Source organism: Trichechus manatus, unplaced genomic scaffold (genome assembly GCF_000243295.1).
Source record: "Trichechus manatus latirostris isolate Lorelei unplaced genomic scaffold, TriManLat1.0 scaffold00222, whole genome shotgun sequence".
Lineage (NCBI taxonomy): Eukaryota > Metazoa > Chordata > Mammalia > Sirenia > Trichechidae > Trichechus > Trichechus manatus.
Window position 1 is genome coordinate 2066018 of NW_004444158.1, and position 20775 is coordinate 2086792.

General features: G+C 39.0%; 1 protein-coding gene across 6 annotated transcripts in view; it reads left to right on the top strand.

Moving 5' to 3' along the window:
* Window positions 1-20775, top strand: part of DLGAP1 (DLG associated protein 1) — a 427582-nt gene that overhangs the window by 380862 nt on the left and 25945 nt on the right. For all 6 annotated transcript variants that reach the window (XM_004388924.2, XM_004388920.2, XM_004388922.2 and 3 more), the window contains one exon: window positions 19423-19844. In XM_004388924.2, coding sequence (XP_004388981.2) covers window positions 19423-19844 — 422 coding nt within the window. The remainder of the gene's footprint in view (window positions 1-19422; window positions 19845-20775) is intronic.

Genomic DNA, 20775 nt, shown 5'->3' on the forward strand with positions numbered 1-20775 from the left:
GGAGCTCCCAGTTATCTAGTTTATCTTCTGGTGTTTGTGCATTTTTAGTTGTTTGTTATGCCATGTATTAGCTCCCCTAGTGTTGTCCCTATTTTTTCTTCCATCATCTCTATACTTTTAGGTTTTATATTTAGGTCTTTGATTCATTTAGAGTTAGATTTTGTGTATGGTGTGATGGTGGGTCCTGTTTCATTTTTTTCACGATGGACATCCAGTTTGGCCAGCATCATTTGTTAAAGATACTGTCTTTTCCCTATTTAACAGACGTTGGTCCTTTGCTGACGATCAGCTGACCATATGTGGGTGGATTTATGTCTGGGTTCTCGATTCTGTTCTATCGGTCTATATGCCTGCTATTGTACTAGTACCAGGCTGTTTTGACTACTGTGGCTGTATAGTAGGTTCTGAGATCAGGTAGTGTGAGGCCTCTTCCTTTGTTCTTTTTCAATAATGCTTTGCTTATTCGGGGCCTCTTTCCTTTCCGTATAAAATTGGCAATTAGTTTTTTCATCTCATTTAAGAATGCCGTTGGTATTTGGATCAGGATTGTACTACATCTGTAGATTGCTTTGGGTAGAATTGACATTTTCACAATGTTGAGCCTTCCTATCCATGAGCATATTATATTTTTCCATTTATGTAGGTCTCTTTTGGTTTCTTGCAGTAGTGTTTTGCAGTTTTCTTTGTATGGGTCTTTTACATCCCTGGTTAGATTTATTCCTAAGTATTTTGTCTTTTTAGGGACTATTATAAATGGTATTGTTTTCCTGATTTCCTTTACAATGTTCTCTTTGTTGGTGTAGAGGCATGCAACAGATTTTTGTATGTTGATCTTGTATCCTACTACTTTTCTGAATCTTTCTTTTAGTTCTAGTAGTTTTCTTGTGGAATCTTTGAGGTTATCTACGTACAGTATCATATCATCTGCAAATAGAGATAGTTTTGCTTCTTTCTTTCCAGTTTGGATGCCCTTTATTTCTTTTTCTTGCCTTATTGCTCTATCTAGGACTTTCAGCACAGTATTAAATACGAGTGGTGATAAAGGCCCTCCTTGTCTTGTTCCCATTATCAGGAGGAATGCTTTCAGCCTCTATTAAGAATGATGTCGGCTCTTGGTTTTGTATAAATGCCCTTTATTATATTGAGGAATTTCCCTTCTATTCCTATTTTATTGAGAGTTTTTATCAGGAATGGATTTTGGACTTATTCAAATGCTTTTTCTGTGTCGATTGAGATGATCATGTGATTCTTCTGTTTTATTTATGTGGTGGATTACACTGATTGATTTTCTAAGGTTAAACTATCCTTGAATGACTGGTGTAAATCCCACTTGATCATGATGTTTATTTTTTTCATTTGATGCTGAGTTATGTTGGCTAGAATATTGCTGAGAATTTTTGCATCTATATTCATTAGACTTATTGGTCTGTAATTTTTTTTTTTTTTTATGGTGTCTTTGCCTGGCTTTGATATCAGGGTTATGCTGGCTTTATAGAATGAATTTGGGAGTATTGCTTCCTTTACTCTGTTCTGAAATAGTTTGTGTCATACTAATGTGAGCTGTTCTCTGAATATTTGGTTAAATTCTCCAAGGAAGCCATCTGGGCCAGGGCTTTTTTGTTGTTGTTGGTTTTTTTTTTTTTTTTTTTTTTTTTTTTTGCTATCTCTTCAATCTCTTGTTTTGTTATGGGTCTGTTCAGATTTTCTATCTCAGTTTGTGTTAGTTTAGATAGGTAGTGTGTTTCTAGATATTTGTCCATTTCCTCTAGGTTCTCAAATTTATTGGAGTATAATTTTTCATAATATTCTGTTTATAATCCTTTTTATTTCAGTTGAGTCTGTTGTAATGTCCCCCATCTCATTTCTTACTTGGGTTATTTGCTTCGTCTTCTGTTTTTCTTTTGTCAATTTGACCAGTGATTTGTTGATATTGTTGATCTTTTCAAAGAATCAACTTTTGGTCATGTTGATTCTTTCTGTAGTTTTTTTTGTTGTTGTCTGTTTCATTTATTTCTCCTCTAATCCTTATTATTTACTTTATTCTAGTGACCATGGGCTTCTTTTCCTGTTCTCTTTCTGCTTGTTCAAGATGTAGGGCTAACATTTTGATTTTGGCCTGGTCTTCTTTTTTGATTTGTCCATTTATTGCTATAAATTGACCTCTGAGTCTTGCTGTGTCCCAAAGGTTTTAGTATGAGATGTTTTCGTTCTCATTTGATTCTTGGAATTATTTTATTCCCTCTTTGATTTCTTCTATTACCCAGTTGTTTTTAAGCAAGATGTTATTCAGTTTCCATGTACTTTTTTTTCACTTCTCTTCCTGTTATTGATTTCTACTTTTATGGTGCTATGATCAGAGAGAATTCTTTGTGTTATTTCAATGTTTTGTATTTTATTGAGGATTTCTTTGTGGCCTAAAACATAGTCTATTCTGGAGAACGTTCCATGTGCATTGGAAAAGAATGTGTACTTTGCTACTGTTGAGTGGAGTGTTCTATATATATGTCTATGAGGTCAAATTGGTTGATTGTGTTCTTTAGATCTTCCGTATCTTTTTTTAATTTCTTTCTAGATGTTCTGTCCTTTACCAAGACTGGTGTATTGAAGTCTCCTACTGCTATTGTGGAACTGTCTCTTTCTCTTTTCAGTGCTGTTAGAGTTTTATTTTTTATTTTTTATTTTTTAAATGTATTTTGGAGCCCTGTCATTGGGTGTGTAGATATTTATTAAGGTTATGTCTTCTTGGTGAATTGACCCTTTAATCATTATATAATATCCTTCTTTGTCTTTTATGGTTGATTTTGCCTTAAAAAGTCTATTTTATCTGAGATTAGTCTTGCCACTCCTGCTCTTTTTTGGTTACTGTTTGCTTGGTATATTTTTTTCTGTCCTTTGATTTTTAATATATTTATGTCTTTGTGTCTAAGGTGTGTCTCTTGGAGACAGCGTATTGATGGGCTGTGTTTTCTTATCCATTCTGCCACTTTCTGTCTCTTTATAGGTGCATTTAAGCCATTTATATTCAGTGCAATTATTTATAGATATGTTATTGCTGTCATATTGTTGTGCTGAAGTTTTCTTTGTTCCTCTTACTTTATTCCTGTGCTGAGTTTTGTGTGTGTGTGTAGGTGTGTGGGTTTTCTTTTCATTTCTTTCATTATTATAAACTTTGTGTTTACTAAGTCTTATGGTTTCTTCTTTTTTATTTTGATAAGTAGGTTTGTTAACTTTCTTTGTGGTTACCTTGAAATTTACCCTTATCTTCCTAAGTTTAGACAAATCTTTTATTAGCTGATATTGCCTTGACTTCCTCTCCATTTTAAACTTCTGTACTTACACCGTTTATTCATTCTTTCATTGTTTTGATGTTGTCGTCATTTACAGATTGACATCTCTGGTTCCCTGTTTTAAATATTTTCTTTTTTTTTTTTACACTGCAGTATATATTTAATTAAGTCCAATATGATCTCTGCAAAGCAGAAGAAAGAATATCAACACTCCTGTTTTAAATCTTTTAACTTTGTTTCATTATTGAGAGTCCTTTACCTAGGTCAGTATCTTTCTAATGCTGTCCTGTGTCCTACACTCAGGTTGTTGTCTGATGTTATTGGTTCTCTAGCCAAAGGACTCCTTTTAATATTTCTTGCAAGTTTGATTTGGTTTTTACTAATTTCCTTAGTTTCTGTTTATCTGGAAATGTCCTAATTTCACCATCATATTTGAGAGAGAGTTTTGCAGGATATATTATTCTTCGTTGCAGTTTTTTTCTCTCAAGGTTTTATATATGTCATCCCAGTGCCTTCCTGCCCGCATGGTTTCTGCTGAGTAATTAGAGCTTAGTCTTATTGTTTCCCCTCTGTATGTGACTTTTTATTTTTCTCAAGCTTCTCTCAGAATTGTTTCTTTGTCTTTGGTTTTGGCACGTGTGTTTATGATATGTCTTAGTGACTTCCTTTAGGGGTCTATCCTATATGGAGTTCATTGAGTTCTTGGACGGTCAGCTTTTCATCTTCCATATTTAGGAAGTTTTCTACCAGAAAATCTTCAACAATCTTCTCTGTGTTTTCTGTGTTCTCCACCATTCTGGAACTCTGATCACACAGAAATTTTTATTCTTTATTGTGTCCATCATAATTCCTTGGTTTTCTTCATTCTTTTCTCTGATTTTTTTCTCAAACAAAGTGGTGTCCGTTGGTTTAGCTTCAATTTCACTGATTCTGTCTCCCATTGTTTCAAATTTGCTCCTAAAACTTACTGAGTTGTCCATTTCTGAAATTTTGTTGTTTATCTTTTAAATTTCTAGTTGCTGTTTTTGTATGGTTTCTAATTGCTTATTTATTTTGACATTTTGTTCTTGTATTATTTTCCTGATTCTTCTATTGCTTTGTCTGTGTTTTCCTTGATTTTGGCTATGTTTTTGTTGGTTTTGTCTGTGTTTTCCATGATTTTGTGTATTTTTTTCCCTTGGTTGTATCTGTTTTCCTTTGTCTCTTTCCTAATCTCTTAGACAGTCCTAAATATTAGTCTTTTGGATTCCATTTCAGGTAGTTCCAATGCTTTGTCTTCTACCAGCAGGTTATCTAATTCTTTATTTTGGTCATTTGCTAGAGCCATCTTGTCTACTTTTTTATGTTTTGATATTGTGTTCTGTCTCTGAAACATTAAGGTATTATTTTCTTTATCTATTGATTGTATGTTAGTTTGTTTGTCCTACTTTTTTTTTGTTTTGTGTAGATATGTCAGGGTGGGAAGGCTGGGCATGCTTTGCTTCTTGCTTATCTGTGGGCATGATAGCTCTCACCACCTTGTCCAGTTGATCTCCTGCTATGTCCCAGGCATTGTGAGAGATGCTGGGAAGTTGGAGATGAATAAAGCAAGAATGATTTCTGCCCTCAGAGGGCTCATTCTTTAGTAGAAGAGGAGATACATAGACTATCATAAAATACTACTGGAAGTACCCAATAGAAAAATGGACAGGGTTTCAGAAGCGCTAAGGAGGCACACTGAATTCAGGCTGAGGGGAAAGCATTTCGCAAAGACTTCTGGGAAGTGAGGTCCAGGCCAAGGCTTGAGGGAAACACCATGTTTAAAGCTAGCTGGACTTATCTGAATAGGTGCTACTAATTTGCATTGGTTTTGTACATTTTTAAAAGCATGTATGAAGGGCATTGATCTACTCTGTTTTAGCAGTTTGACCTAAAATTATTTAAAAATTTAAAATTTTTATTTTTGAAATTAATAATTTGGACTTTTCACTAATTCATATATGTCATTGGCTTTCATACTGTGTTCTTAGGAATCTTAGGATTTTTTGGGTATAGGGGTGAGAGAATAGGGAAGTTGTCAGGGACCTTGGTTCGGGGAGGGGGTAGAGGCTGAGCAAACAGGACTCTGGGCCCCCATCTCTCCTATAACCTATAAGAGCTTCACTGTTCTTCCTGTTATATTTGTTGGTGTCTGGTGTAATTTTTTTAATTAGAAAAGGAGTTCTGATATTAAAATATGTTTCGCAACTCCCCCAGTGAAGAAGGTCTCACTGCATGCTTGACTTCTAAGACTAGTCAACTCATTTGGGTACCTTAAAGCAAAACACCAAAAACTACTCCCACCCCTAGTTAGCTTGGCTCTTCTGCAGCCAAGGCCCTCCCACCTCACCCCAGGGAGCAACCTCACAAACATCTGCCAAAATAAAGAGACAGAGCTGAGGAAATTCATCACTACTCTGACAAAAAAGTCCTCAAGAAGTAACGCTTATTAATAGTGGATCAGTGCAACTTCTGTGTATAAAGAGAGTAAATTATTTTTATTCAGAACCAATCTTGTTATAACAAATAGTGTTACAATTAAATATCTTCATATGGAAGATGTTTATAAGTCCTGTTTCTACGTCATTGTTTTAAACAACAACTGAAGTAAAATCTGGAACAACAAATGGTTGGGCAGTTCCTCGACGGTCTTTATTTTGGGACTTGACCAGTAGTACACGTTTTGAAATACAAATATGCTTCTCTTTCATCCCAGATTCAGGATGAGAACCTGGTTTTCTGGCAAGATTTTCATTTTTCCAATGTATGTGGTTGTATCAAAATACACTGACTTATTTTTATAGCTCCATTTTTCTCAAATCCTTTATTCTCTGAGTCTTTATAAAACGATTATCCTGTTGCATCATCATAAAGCTGGGGAGATGCAGATCTAGTCTCGGACTGAAAGGCCAATGAAAAGAAAACATCAGATGAGCAGCTTCCCTGGGTCCCACTGGAAACGAAAGGAGGAAGTGAGAACCAGCCCCAAATTAAGGACTAGGAATCAGAAAGGTATCTCATTCTGTTGAGCAGCCACATAAGATGCTGTTGTTCCTTACCACTTGCTGTTGAGTCCGACTCATAGTGACCCTATAGGTCAGAGTAGAACTGCCTCATAGGGTTTCCAAGACTGTAATCTTTACGGAAGCAGACTGCCACATCTTTCTCCCACAGAGCACCTGGTGGGTTCAAACCACTGACCTTTTGGTTAGCAGCCGAGCACTTAAGCACTGTGCCACCAGGGCTCCTTAGACACTGGCATTTTTCCTGGGAAAATGTAATAAAATTGGGTATGCCAAGTCTAGGTGGGCAGGGAAGCAGTAAGCAGGATAAGCCTGCTTCACTGTACACTTGTTTGGTGAGGTGTCAGAGGACATACTAGGCAGGCACTATCTGCCTTCTAATGATGATCTAACAGTGTGAGAGCATTCACAGCCCCTCACTATTTGGACAGGGCTGTCTCACAGGTAGTGATATGGGCTTGCTTCCCACTGTTCAGCAGCTGGTTGAGTCATGGGAGGGGAGGGAAGGTGTGGGCCTGGTGCGGTGGTAGGCCTAAGCATCGATGGCACGCTAGATTTAGTGGCACAGTGGGGGCTGGCAGGATGTGTGGGGAGGTGGCCTACAGAGCTAGGTGGGAGGAGAAAGAAAAGAAAAGAGAAAGAAGAAAGAAAGAAGGATAGAACGACGGTGCAGTGGGAGCTGGCGGGTGAAGGCGGGGCAGACCCAAGTGTCAGCAGGAAGGGGGGAAGGTGGCATATAGGGCTAGGTGGGAGAGAGAAAGAAAAGGAAGGAAAGAAAAGAAAAAAAATTATGGCACAGTGTGGACTGGTGAGAGGTGGCAGGGTGGACGTGGGGGCCAGTGGGAAGGGAGGAGAAGTGGCTTACCTTGACTAGGTGGGAGGGAGAAAGAAAAGAAAGAAAAAAAAAGAGAAAAAATAGTGGCACAGCAGGAGCCAGTGGGTGGAAGCAGGGTGGACCCAGGATGGCAGCAGGAAGGGAGGGGAGATGGTGTATTGGGCTAGGTGGGATGGAGACAGAAAAGACAGGAATGAAAGGAAAAAAAATGATGGCATGCCAGGAGCCAGGGAGTGAGGGTGGGGCAGACCCGGGATGGTAGTGGGAAGGTGGAAGAGGTGGTATACAAGGCTAGGTGTGAAGGAGTAAGAAAAGGAAGAAAGAAAGAAAAAATGGCAGCACGTGGGTACCAGCGAATGGGAGCAGGGCAAACTCCGGGGCTAGTGGGAAGGAAGGAAATGTGGCATACAGGGCTAGGTGGGAGGGAGAAAGAAAACAAGAAAAAAAAAAGAAACAAATTGGTGGTGCGGTGGGCCAATGGGTGGGGGTGGTGTAGACCCAGGGTCCAGCAGGAAGTGGGGGAGGTGGCATATGGGGCTATATGGGAGGGAGAATAAATAGAAAGTAAAAGAAAAAAGTAAAAGCTGCATGGCTGGAGGGGACATGGCTGGCCCAGGGGAGGGAGTGCTCGTATTTCGGACCCCAGCAGTGGGGTCTGCCTGGATGAGGGGGGTTCTTGCTACTACTCACCAGAAGGGTGAGGGGTAGAAAAGCCTATTTATCTGGCTACTGGGTGCTCAGTCTCCTCTTGGGAGCTCCCTGAAGTTGCCTTCCCATACTCCCTGTCCAGGATCGTTGCTGCTGTGTTTCATGATGGCCACGCTGTGCCATGTTAGTTGGCAGCGGCCCTCCACTCCGTATCTCTCCTTGTTTTCTGTTTTCCATCAGTTTCTTCTTCCAATCAGTATTTGATCTAGTTCTTTATCCCTTCATTTGATGCTCAGGGTTCCAGGATTGACATTCATATCTATTTTACTTAGTTTTTTCAGGTCTTTGCTGCAGAGGGACAGCATGGTGCATCTGTCTAGGGCACCATGTTGGCTCTACCCTCCACAAATGAGGGTACTCCCCAAGCCTACTTTTTAAAAAAATTGTTCTATTATAGTAAAAATATATATAACAAAACATTTGCTAATTCAACATTTTTTACATGTACAACTCAGTGACATTGGCTTTGTTCATTATGTTATACAACCATCACCACTATCCTCTCCAAATGATTCTGCCACCATTAACAGAAGCTCAGTGCCCTCTAAGCTAAGATTCTTCCTTTCCTCTTCCCTCCCACCCCTGGTAACCACTAATAAATTTTGGTGTCTATACATTTGCGTATTCTAGATATTGCATATAAGTGAGATCATATAACATTTGTTCTTTTGTGACTGATTTATTTCAGTCAGCATAATGTCTTTAAGGTTAGCCAATTCATTGGAATAAAGTTGATCATAATATTACTTTAATATCATTTTAATGTCTTTAGAATCTGTATTGATGTCACCTCCCTCATTCTTGACATTGGTAATAGGTGTCTTCCCTGCTCCCCCAGTGCCAATCAGTCTGGCTAGAGTATTATTAATTTTATTAATCTTTTCAAAGAACCAGCTTTTAATTTCATCAGTTTTTCCTATTGTTTTTCTGTTTTCTATTTCATTGATTTCTGCTCATATCTGTATTATTTTCTCTATTCTGTTTACCATGGGTTGTATTTGTTCCTCTATTTCCAGTTTCTTAAGGTAGAAGCTAAGCATTTATTTGAGGCATTTATTCTTTTCTACTATGGGTGTCTAATGCTATAAATTATCCTCTTAGTACTGCTTTAACTACATTCCTAAATTTTGATACATTGTGTTTTCAATTTCACTCAGTTCAAAATACTTTCTAATTTCCTTTTTGATTTGTTCTTTAACCAATAGTTACTTAGAAATGTGTTATCTATTATGATAGTTAAGGTTGTGTGTCAGCTTGGCTGGGCCATGATTCTCAATGTTGTTGTTGTTGTTAGGTGCTGTCGAGTTGGTTCCAACTCATAGCAACCCTATGTACTATGGAACAAAACACTGCCCAGTCCTGCGCCATCCTCACAATTATTGTTATGCTTGAGCCCATTGTTGCAGCCACTGTGTCAATCCATTTCATTGAGGGTCTTCCTATTTTTCACTGATCCTGTACTTTATCAAGTATGATGTCCTTCTCTAGGGACTGATCCCGCCTGATAACATGTCCAAAGTATGTAAGACGTAGTCTTGCCATCCTTGTTTCTAAGGAGCATTCTGGTTGTACTTCTTACAAGGCAGATTTGTTCATTCTTTTGGCAGTCCTTGGTATATTCAACATTCTTCGCCAACACCATAATTCAAAGGCATCAGTTCTTTGTCGGTCTTCCTTATTCATTGTCCAGCTTTCACAGGCGTATGAGGCAATTGAAAACACCATGGCTTGGGTCAGGTGCACTTTAGTCCTTAAAGTGACATCTTTGCTTTATAACACTTTAAAGAGATCTTTTGCAGCAGATTTACCCAATGCAATGCGTCGTCTGATTTCTTGACTGCTGCTTCCATGGACATTGATTGTGGATCCAAGCAAAATGAAATCCTTGAGAACTTTTAATCTTTTTTCTGTTTATCATGATGTTGCTTATTGGTCCAGTTGTGAGGATTTTTGTTTTCTTTATGCTGAGGTGTAATCCATACTGAAGGCTGTGGTCTTTGATCTTCATCAGTAAGTGCTTTAATTCCTTTTCACTTTCAGCAAGCAAAGTTGTGTCATCTGTTAATGAGTCTTCCTCCAATCCTGTTGCTACATTTTCTTCATATAGTCCAGGTTCTTGGATTGTTTGCTCAGCATACAGATTGAATAAGTATGGTGAAAGGATGCAATCCTGATGCACACCTTTCTTGATTTTAAACCATGCAGTAGCCCCTTGCTCTATTTGAACGACTGCCTCTTGGTCTATGCACAGGTTCCTCATGAGCACAATTAAGTGTTCTGGAATTCCCATTCTTGATTCTCAGTGGTTTGGAAGTTATGATGTAGTTTTAGCTATGTAATGATGTAATCCCCTCCATAATGAAATCTGATATAATGTAATCACCTACATGATGAGATCTGTTATGAGCAGCCAATCAGTTGAAAGGGAGTCTCCTTGGGGGTATAGCCTGCATCCAATATAGGTGGACTTTCTGGCAAAACTCATTGGTTTTTGCTCCCTCTGGATCCTGTAGCTGGCTCCTATTCATCTGACCTCTGGTTCTTGGGACTTGAGCTAGCAGCTTATCTGCCGATCTTGGGTTCACCAGCCCCTGCAGCTACATGAGTCAGGAGAAGTCTCCAGCCTGACCCACAGATTTGGGACTTTCCAGCCTCTACAACTGCATGAGCCATTTCCTTGATATAAATCTCTCTCTATATATGTTTATATGCTTTCCTGGTTTTGCTTCTCTAGAGAACCCAACCTAAGACATCTAGTTTCCAAATCTTTTAGGATTTTCTAAATATTTTTCAGCTATTGATTTCTATTTAATTTCATTGTGGTCAGACAACATACTTTATGTCTTAAATCCTCTAAAACTCATTGAAATCTGTTTTGTGCTCCAAAATATGGTCAACCTTGATAAATGTTCTGTGTGTACTTTAAAAAGATGTGTATTTTGCTGTTTCTGAGTTGAATGTTCTATAAATGTCAATTAGGTCAGGTTAATTTTGAGTTCTTCTATATTCTTTCTGATTTTCTGTCTATAGGCTCTATCAGTTATTGAGGGAATGATGTTGAAATCTCTGACTATAATTGGGAATTTGTCTATTTCTCCTCGCAGTTCTATCAGTTTTTGCTTCATGTATTTTGAAACTCTCTTCCTGAATGCATAAATGTTTAGGATTCTTATGTCTTCTTGATGAATTGACCCCTTTATCATTAGAAATATCCCTCTTTCTTCCTGGTAACATTCTTTGTTCTGAAATCTACCTTATGTGATAATATAGCCACTCCCTCTTCTTTTCATTAGTGTTAGCATGGCTCATCTTTTTCATTCTTTTACTGTTAAACTATCTGTGTCTTTATATTTAAAATGGGTTTCTTATAGGCAGCATATAGTTGAGTCTTGCTTTTTAATCCCATTTTACAACCTCTGCATTTTAATTGGGGTGTCTAGACTAATTACATTTAATGTAACTATTGATGTGCTTGAGTTTAAGTAGGCCATCTTGCTATTTTTCTTTTATTTTAATCTCTTTTTCTGTTTTTCATTTTTTTCTACCTTGTTTTGGATTAATTGAATATTTTTTTATGATTCCATTTTATTTCCTTTGTTGGCTTATTAGCCAAAACTCTTCATTGTATTTCTTTGCTTGCTTTTAGTGGTTCCTTTAGGAAGTATCGTAATCGACTTTCAAATAAAATTATATCACTTTATGTATAATATAAGACCATTTCATCAGTATTTCTTTACTTCCATTTCTCCACTCCCAGCCTTTGTGCTATTGTTATCAAGCAATTTACTTCTACATATGTTATAAACTCTATAATATAGTGTTATTATTTTAGCTTTAAACAGCCAAATATCTTTTTTATTGTTGTTTCAACTCATAGCAACCCCATGTGACAGAGTAGAATGGCCCCTTAGGGCTTTCTTGGCTGTAATCTTTACAGAAACAGATTGCTAGGTCTTTCTCCCACAGAGAGGCTGGTTGGGTTTGAACCACCAACCTTTTGGTTAGCAGCTGAGCCCTTACCTATTGTTTTGTATATTTTGTCAGTTATTTTGGTTGTTGCAGGTAGGAGAGTAAATCCAGCCCTTCTTATTCCACCTTGGCCAGAAGCAGAAGTCATCCATATAGGTTTTTATTTGGCCCCTAACCCTGTCAAGCCCTGTATTTAGCACTACTCTCTGGTTTGGAATGTATTGGAAAAATACTGGAGCCAAAGGAAAAATAGAGCATTCTAGGCAAAAGACTGAAAGTAGCTTTTAGCTTTACCTTTCTAGCTCTAAAACAAAAAGTTGGATACAATCAGCATCAGTAACCTCTTTTACGTCTGAGTTCTCTGCTTCAGTGTCCTGGCAATGTTTCCTTAGTTTTAGAGTGGCCTTATGTGTACATGGTGACTCTTCTTTGAGGTCTACATCTCATCTCCTGGGCCTTGTCTTGCTGCTGATTGCCACATCTCTCTGATTGCTATACTTCTATCATAATCTTTAGTTCAGAGGAAAACCAGCCAGAAACAAGAGAAACTATGGGTAAGTGTACAGTGCAGGTTCTAGCCTCCAGCCCTGTTCCAACTCAGCTAGCTTTCATAAGAATAGAAAGATATTTGTAATGTATTTTAGTATAATTTATAAAGCCATCTTCTTTGGTCTTCACAACTGAAAGTGTTAAGGGGAGGTAGAAGTTTTGAAAATGCGTACTTCTTGTTTATATATTGAAATTGTCAAAAGATCTGTCATTAGTGGCTGTACAGAGAAGCTACCAGTCTCACAGCATTTTTCTGGGAAGAGAACTCCAGAAAGTTATTTTTTTGGTACATGTATGTTTAATATTTATCTATGTCTTTGTAAACTAGTTCTTAACTGACTGGGATCTTTATCTACAGAGCATTCAAGCAGAAGTCAATGTTGCTGAAAGGACTATTTGCCTCCAGCCTCTGGGGAATTTGAAAAAAACCTTTCCTAGAATAAATGGGTGGCAAACCACTTTGTGGTCTCTTTTCCTCCCTCACCAACTCTCCCCCCACACGCCGTTCCTTTGTTAAACAGGTGAATTTGGTTAACAGTAAATGTCTAGAGCGTGATTTGTGTATTAGGAGGTGTGTGTATGCAAAGGGAAAGCCAGGTAACTTTCATTTATGTTAGTGGGATGGGAATGGGAGTAGGTAGATACTGTGATGATTTGCATAAAAGCCTCTGGTCTTGCTCCCTCTTTTTATTGTGGTAAAAATCAATATAATAAAACATTTGCCAATTCAACAAAAATTCAGTGTTTACATGTATAACATGGTTCATCATGTTATGCAACCATTACCACCATCCTTTCTCAAGTTATTCCACCATTATTAACAGAAACGCAGTGTCTCCTAAGCACTGACTCCCGTTTCCCCCTTTGTCCCATCCCTGGTAACCACTATTAGGCTTTAATCTCTATATATTTGCCTATTTCATGTAAGTGGGATCATACAATATTTATCTTTTTGTGACTGACATTTCACTGAGCATGATGTTTTCAAGGTTCATCCATGTTGTAGCATGTATCAGGACTTCATTTCTCTTACTGGCTGAGTAGTATTCCATTGTATGGATGGACCACATTTTGTTTATCCATTCACCTATTAATGGACATTTAGCTTGTTTCCACCTTTTAGCTATTGTGAATAGTGCTGCAGTGAACATTGGTGTACAGTTAAGCCTCTGGTCTTTCTTATCTCCTGTTGGTATAGTGTGGCCACCTCCTTCTCTCCTAGTATACCTTTCACACATTAAGCAATAATACTCAGATTCCCAGGGGACACTTAATGCTAAGGGGGAAATGCTGGCATCAAAGTATGCTTGTGAATGACCCCTGCCACCCCCGCAGGCCTATGACTGCACGGATGGAGTCGTAGGTGCTGATGGAAAGCATCACTGATCAGTTATGAGAGGTGCTCCCCGTTTCTAGAAACAAATGCATCAGGAAATAGAATTATTAAGTTTTTGGGTTTTTTTTTTTTTACCATAATTACCTCTATTGCCTTTTGCATATCCATAAGTAACCCAATTCTGACCTTTAAAAATCTCTTTTTCTTCACACATTAAAACTATGGCTTCGTGATGGGTGGAACAAGCAAGTGGACAGTAGCATTGTTTTCTCTTTTAGCACAATGTCAACTACTATGAAAGACCTCTTTTGATCATAAGTGACTTAATTTGTAAACATTTGGGCTTGTAGTTATTTGTCTCTTTTCAACCAAGCAGGATGTTAAAACAGAAGGCCAAAATTGAGACAGCCTTTTCTGATAGCCAGCTTAGGTACCACAGACTTGGAAAGGCCATTGACAGTCAAAAAATCCCCTTCTTGCCAACCCAGAAACCTTGGATCAATCCCTACTCCTCACAATTTCCTTGGACTACCACATAGCCTAGTACCTACCCTTGAGAGTATATTTGGCAAATAGTTTCTTTTCTTTGCCAAGTTAACAATGCCATGACCTAGACAAATAGGTCTTTACAGTACACCTGAGTTTTAAAGGTGTGGCATTGATGCGTTTCAGATTTCAAAAGCCTGAAACTTGACATAATTCCTGATATGCCTCATATCTTTCTTTTTCTTTCTTTCTTTCCTTTTTCTCTCTCTCTCTCCCTTCCTTCCTTTTTCCCTACCTTCCTTCCCTCTTTTCCTTTTCTTTCCCTTCCCCTTCCTTCCTTTTTTCCTTGCCCTTCACTTCCCTTCTTCCTTCCTTCTTTTCCACATTTTTATGTTTTTCAAGTAAATTTAGTTTGCAGTAAGAAAATCGACCACCTGATTCACAAATCTGAAAATTTATGGCCTCCATTTGACCAAAAATGAGACTCAGTTAAAAAAAAAAAAAAAAAATTGTTAGGGAGACCTCTCAGGTTTTTGTTAGTTACCTCATGTCAGTAGCCAAGGAGTGTGACCTAAAACTCAAGTTGCTGAGGTAAAGCAGTTCCTTCTGGAGCACTTTCAGTTCAAGGATATTTTGTGGAGACTCCCAGCCAAGGTTCCTGTAAGGAACAGCCCCTCGAGGCTCTCTCAGAAGCTCTCAGAAGACAGCAAGCCCACTGCCCTTGTTTTCCATCTCCTCGCTTTCTTTTATTTGACACACGCATTACGATTATGTAGAGCAGAGAGAAACTTCATGTGAAAAATCTGTTCTGTTTTCCTTTGCTGAATGACATCTCCAAACAAAACAAAGATGAACATGGAGGATTTAAAATAACAAATGAATGCTTGTTTTTAGATAGTTTTAAAATCTGTTAATGGGACAATGCTAACCACGTGCAAATGGGGAACAGGAGAGTTCCTTCCAACTGAACTGTAGATAAGGGTTAGGTTTCTCCATGTACTATTCTAATTTGGAAGCTGATCTGACAAGAAAGAGTCAACCTCTTTTTTTAGGACAATTTTATTCTTGATCTCAGGATCCCCCATGCCTTTCCTTTGACCTATCTTTTATTTTATATAGTGAGACATCTTTGGTTTTACATCAGTTAAAGAGTGCCATTTCACAAAATGCCAAGATGGTTGCACTTTTGAAGGGTAGCATTTGCAGATCCCACATGTATTCAACCTTGACAGAGATTTAATGGAAAATGTCTAAAGACTCCAGTAAAGAAAGAACAGCATGGGACTACTGTTGCCCGTTTTGAAATTAGATTTAGCCCTGAAAAGAGAATGAGAGGGATAAAGACTGAAACTAGAGACGAGAGCATTCTGCAACTGATTGCTGAATCAGGCTCCCTGAAACACATTTATGACTGGAGTCTCACATAGTGGAGATTTGCAGGTCCAAAACATGTATGTTACAAGGACACTGGCTGGGCTTAGGTTGTGTCCATGACTCATTGTGTTTAACAGAACTCTGTCACTTCTGTAGACCAGAGCAGGGCAGGAAGCCTCAGAGGTGACAGGAGGGATGGGAATTGAGCTGTCTGCAATTTACTACCTATGTGTGGATTTGTAATCTGCTGTACAGAAAAGTGGGAAAGAGAGGTAGAAAATCCTCTAATTAGAAATAGAAACTTGTTTCATAGAAGGAACACAAAGCAACAGCAGAGGGAAATGCTAGCAAGTGACTTCACACTGGCTGTTTAGAACAGATCGGGTATTGTGTTCTGTACTGGTCCATCCAGTCTTTGGTTTCATGGTTTTCTCTTCCTTAGGCCAGAGTATTGGCTGCTGCTTTTCAGAAGTTGTAATCATTACACACTGTGCCTGTAGGGTATGAAGGGACAAAGAAGCTTCCAGACTGGAAACTGGTTCAGGAACAGCAAGCCACTGGGACTAGATTTTCAGTTTATACTATCAACCATCAAGGGATATATATATTTTTTAAATACAGAAATTTATCTAGTGGCCCCTTCTGTGTTCTTATCAACATTTTAAAACAGCAGTAACAACCTGATTGCACCCTTCACCCAGAAGGAACTTATCACATGAAAGACATAAAATGTTTTGTAGAGCAGAACATTCTTTGAAAGCTCTGGGGGAAGAAAGCACTTGCTTAAGGAACTTAATTGATAGAAACACGGCAGCTTGGACAGGGTTGCCTGAGTTCAAAGGCACCGCTTTTAATCCCAAACCATTTTAATTTTGCTTAACTTTTATTTCTTTCTGGGTGACTAAACCACAAACTTCTATTAATCTACTGCCAAGTAATTTTTCTTAAGAAGGTGGATACATTTACAAGATCCATAGCCAGGAGCCGCCTAACAGGAATGTTGGCCGCACGGTTTTGTGTAGATAAAACAGAAGCCCAGGAAAGCAGGTCATTCTGTTTTATATGTGGAGCAGACTCTGTCTTTGGCAAGTTTGCTCCAGTAGAAAACAATAAGCACTGAGTACTCCTCTAAGTTTTGAAATGTAATGCCTCTGGCAGTACACAGTCTTGGAAAGTGGCCCTTCATGTTTTTATAGTTGGGATTTCGTGTCAGTAGAACAGCCAGAATGTCAACTGTTGCAAAGGCGAGCCACCCAATCCACACAGATTCAGCTGGAGAGAAAGCTTGGCTTCAGGAGATGACATTTAACATTTGGGGGATAAACAAGAAGAAGGCAGAAACAGCCTACGGCAGCCAAGAAATTAGTGGCTGTTTGAGAAACCTCTTCAGCAAAATCGTTCTTCCTTTCATTGTGCATGTAAGAGACCTGTAACGTTGCTTTCAGACTCACACACTACATGATTTATTTGGGGGGAGGAGACCCATCTGAGAGTTAAGGAACTTACCGCAGTGACTAGATACAATGCCTTCAACCGAAATGATTTTTTAAAAGCAGCAAACAGTAAGGTGGGCCAGTTTGGCCAGTCTGTCTTCATAAAGTGAATGGCCAGAATCACAACCTGTTTGATCATTTTGACTAACCTAATAACAAAGACACTTGAGTCCTTGAGTGGTGCATTCAGTTAAGCGCTTGACCACTACCTGAAAGGTTGGTGGTTCAGTCCTACCCAGAGGCACCTTGGAAGAAAGGACTAATAATGTGCTTGCAAAAAATCACAGCCATGAAAACCCTACGGAGAGCAGTTTTACTCTGCACACATGGGGTCACCATGAATCAAAATCGACTCAATAGCAATGGGTTTTTTAATTTGTTTTAATAACTGACGCAGATCAATACTCTAGCCACTTTTCTTCTGATATTTCTCCCCTGGGGGAAAAAAGTGGGTTTATTGAGATAATTGTACTTTCTCCTTTTTGTTACTCCCAGTCTATCTGCCATCTAGCAAATAACTACTTGCCTGTATTATTCCGACTATTCTTTGTTTTTGATGGACCAGAGTATTACTTTTAATTGACTTTAATAGAGTGATCCAGGATACTTAAGAAAAAGACATAGAATCTGGTATATTAAATGTTGTATGGACATTGTTTAGTGTGCTATCCTTTAAGGCTGGCACTATTTAATATGAGACATTAATTGAAATATCAACTGGCAAATGAACCATGTTAAATTGGTAAATCATGAGATAGTCAGGAAAATGAAATTTACCCCCTTGGTAGATGAATGTGAATACTAAGCACTTAGAGGAACAAATGACTTTTTTGCTGAAGGGTTGGGAAAGGTTCCACTGGGAGGTGGAATTTCAGCTGGTTAGGGAGGATGGATGGATGGATGGATGGATGGATGGATGGATGGATGGATGGATGGATGGATGGATGGATGGTGGGTGGGGTGGTGGATTGGTTAATGAGTAAATGGATAGGATAGGGACAGACAGAAGAGAAGGAAGAGGACACTCAGGTTTTCTCATGGGGTGCTCATGGAGCTATGAAGGTGACATCCTGAAGAAAGGAAAGTAAGATTAACAGACCAGAGAGGAAATGAAAAGTTACCTTCCACAATGCCTCCTGCCATCAAGTTAAGGCAGAAAAAATATCTAAGCATCTGCCCTCTTTCTCCCTATAATTCCAGCTTGTCAGTTTTAACCTGCAGCTTCTATCCTGTAACACGGGACAGTTAGTAGGGAAAAAAGCTCTCTGGCAAGAAGAAGGCAGGTGAAGGCTGCCTCTGTTATTTTGGCTTCTCGGTGAGATCTGGGAGCACGAAAGTGTGTCCAGCTCTGCAAGATATGCACAGCAAGGTAACTCAACGTGGCTGCTGCCTGCAGTGGACTTCAGTTCTCTGTCATTTTTCTGCCTGCCCCAGGGACCAGGGAAGCTTTTAGTTTTTCATTTTTTTTTAATTCACCTTAGGCTCACACTTTCCCTTGACCCTTTTCTGAGAAAGAATTTACTGCTCCTCTGTTCTTCCCCATCCCACCCACCTTCCTTATAAGGATCAGCCAGAATGCATCAGACCATTTGGTTGAGCAATACTGATCTCGTCAGTATCCACGTACAACAAGCTCAGATTGAACCTGTTAACAAGTTGTCTTTTATCACCTCGGTAGCAGGACTATGAGGAGGAAAATTAAAGGCAGGGGAGTACAGTATTCAAGAACTCTAGATCTCTGAGCTGATTTTTGCCCCAAAGGCTTTTGTACCATATTACGATGATGATCTATATGATCAAAAAACAGGTGAACCCTTTCCAGGGAAAGGAGTTGTAATTTTAGGAGAAACCTGATGAAACTTAAGTTTGCTTTTAGGAAGTCTTATCTGATAAGAGCTGCCCTTAGGAAAATGTGTTTATGCTTGGGTTGTTTTTTGGTTTTGGGTTTGTTTGTTTTTTTTGTCCATTTCTAGGCAAATTAAACAGACTAAGATAAAATTTGATTACTTCCTTACCCATTATCATTTTGAATATTAGGATTCAAGCCACCTCAGATTTCAGGAGGAAGTTGGACATTGGACATTATGTATGCTGGCTTTGATAACTGTACACTTCGTTCTACTGCTAACATTTCTCTAGACACGCTTGCATATTCTCCATATTGAACAAAGAAAGATTTTTGTTCTTTGTATTAGAGCTATGGTGATCAATATGTGTCATCAAGGGCCTACCTCCAGCATACTGAGGAGATGAGACCACTTGTGGTTACACCCAAGACACAAAGAATGTAGTTTTGCTTTAAGAAGTATCCCTAAACTAAATCTCCTTTCTCTGTTCTCCCAAGCTTCCGCAGGTTCACTCGATCCAACAGTGTGACCACAGCAGTGCAGGCTGACCTGGACTTCCATGATAATCTGGAAAATTCCCTGGAATCTATAGAGGACAATTCATGTCCCAACCCAATGGCCAGACAGTTTTCCCGGGATGCCAGCACCTCAACAGTTAGCATTCAGGGCTCAGGAAACCACTACCACGCCTGTGCAGTGGACGATGACTTTGACACAGATTTTGACCCGTCTATTCTGCCTCCCCCGGACCCTTGGATTGACTCTATCACTGAAGACCCTCTGGAGGCCGTTCAAAGGTCAGTGTGTCACCGAGATGGCCACTGGTTTCTGAAGCTTCTTCAGGCAGAGCGAGACCGCATGGAAGGGTGGTGCCAGCAGATGGAGCGAGAAGAGCGGGACAACAACCTGCCAGAGGACAGTAAGTAATGATGCTAGCACCATTACTCACCTGTGACTTGGGCTGGGGGTCACTTTGTGTTTTTAAATTTTGTTGTTATCTTCCCTGCCAAATTTACTTATATAGCCTTGTGGTTTCCCACCTCAAACTGGAACTTGTAGAAAAGTTAGGCAATTCCAGCTAGGCATCCCTGTGATGCACAATACAAAGAAACCAATTGGACAGATGTTACACCTCCGTTAGCTCTAGAAAGAGGCATTTTTTTTCTTCTCTGAAAAATACAAAGCTCAACTTAGAGGTGATCTCACGTCCCTACCATAGTTCCTCTTCCCCAGATGCTCCTGAAATGCTGCTGATGCTCGGGAAATTACAAACAATTCTAATTAGTTTCAAGGTACAGAGATACGTGTGTGTTGGGCATTTAAAACCTTTATGGTTTTAACATTAACATACAATATTAAAAGAAGGCTAATATGTAGAGACCAGCAGAGCCCATGCTTGCTTACATTCTTAAGCCTTGTTAGCACGCACTTTTCTCTTTCAGGTTTTGGGGAGGCCAGGGGTTGTCTAGAGAAATAGATTCAATAGGATATATGTAGAGAGGGAGAAAATGAGATTTACTTTAAGGCATTGGTTTTCGTGATTATAGGAGCTAGCAAGTCCAAAACCCATAGGACAGGAGGCAGACTAGAAACTCCAGCAGAATATATATGTTACAGTTTTGAGAAAGAATTCCTTCTTTCTGGGAAACTTCCTTATTTTTGCTAAGACCTTCAACTGATTGGATGAGGACCAGTCACATTATCAAGGATAATCTTTACTTAGAGTCAACCGATTGTACATGTTAATCCCATCTACAAAATACCTTCACAGCAACATCTAGACTAGTGTTTGACCACACAACTGGGCACCATAGCCTAGCCCAGTTAACATATAAAGTAACTATCATGGG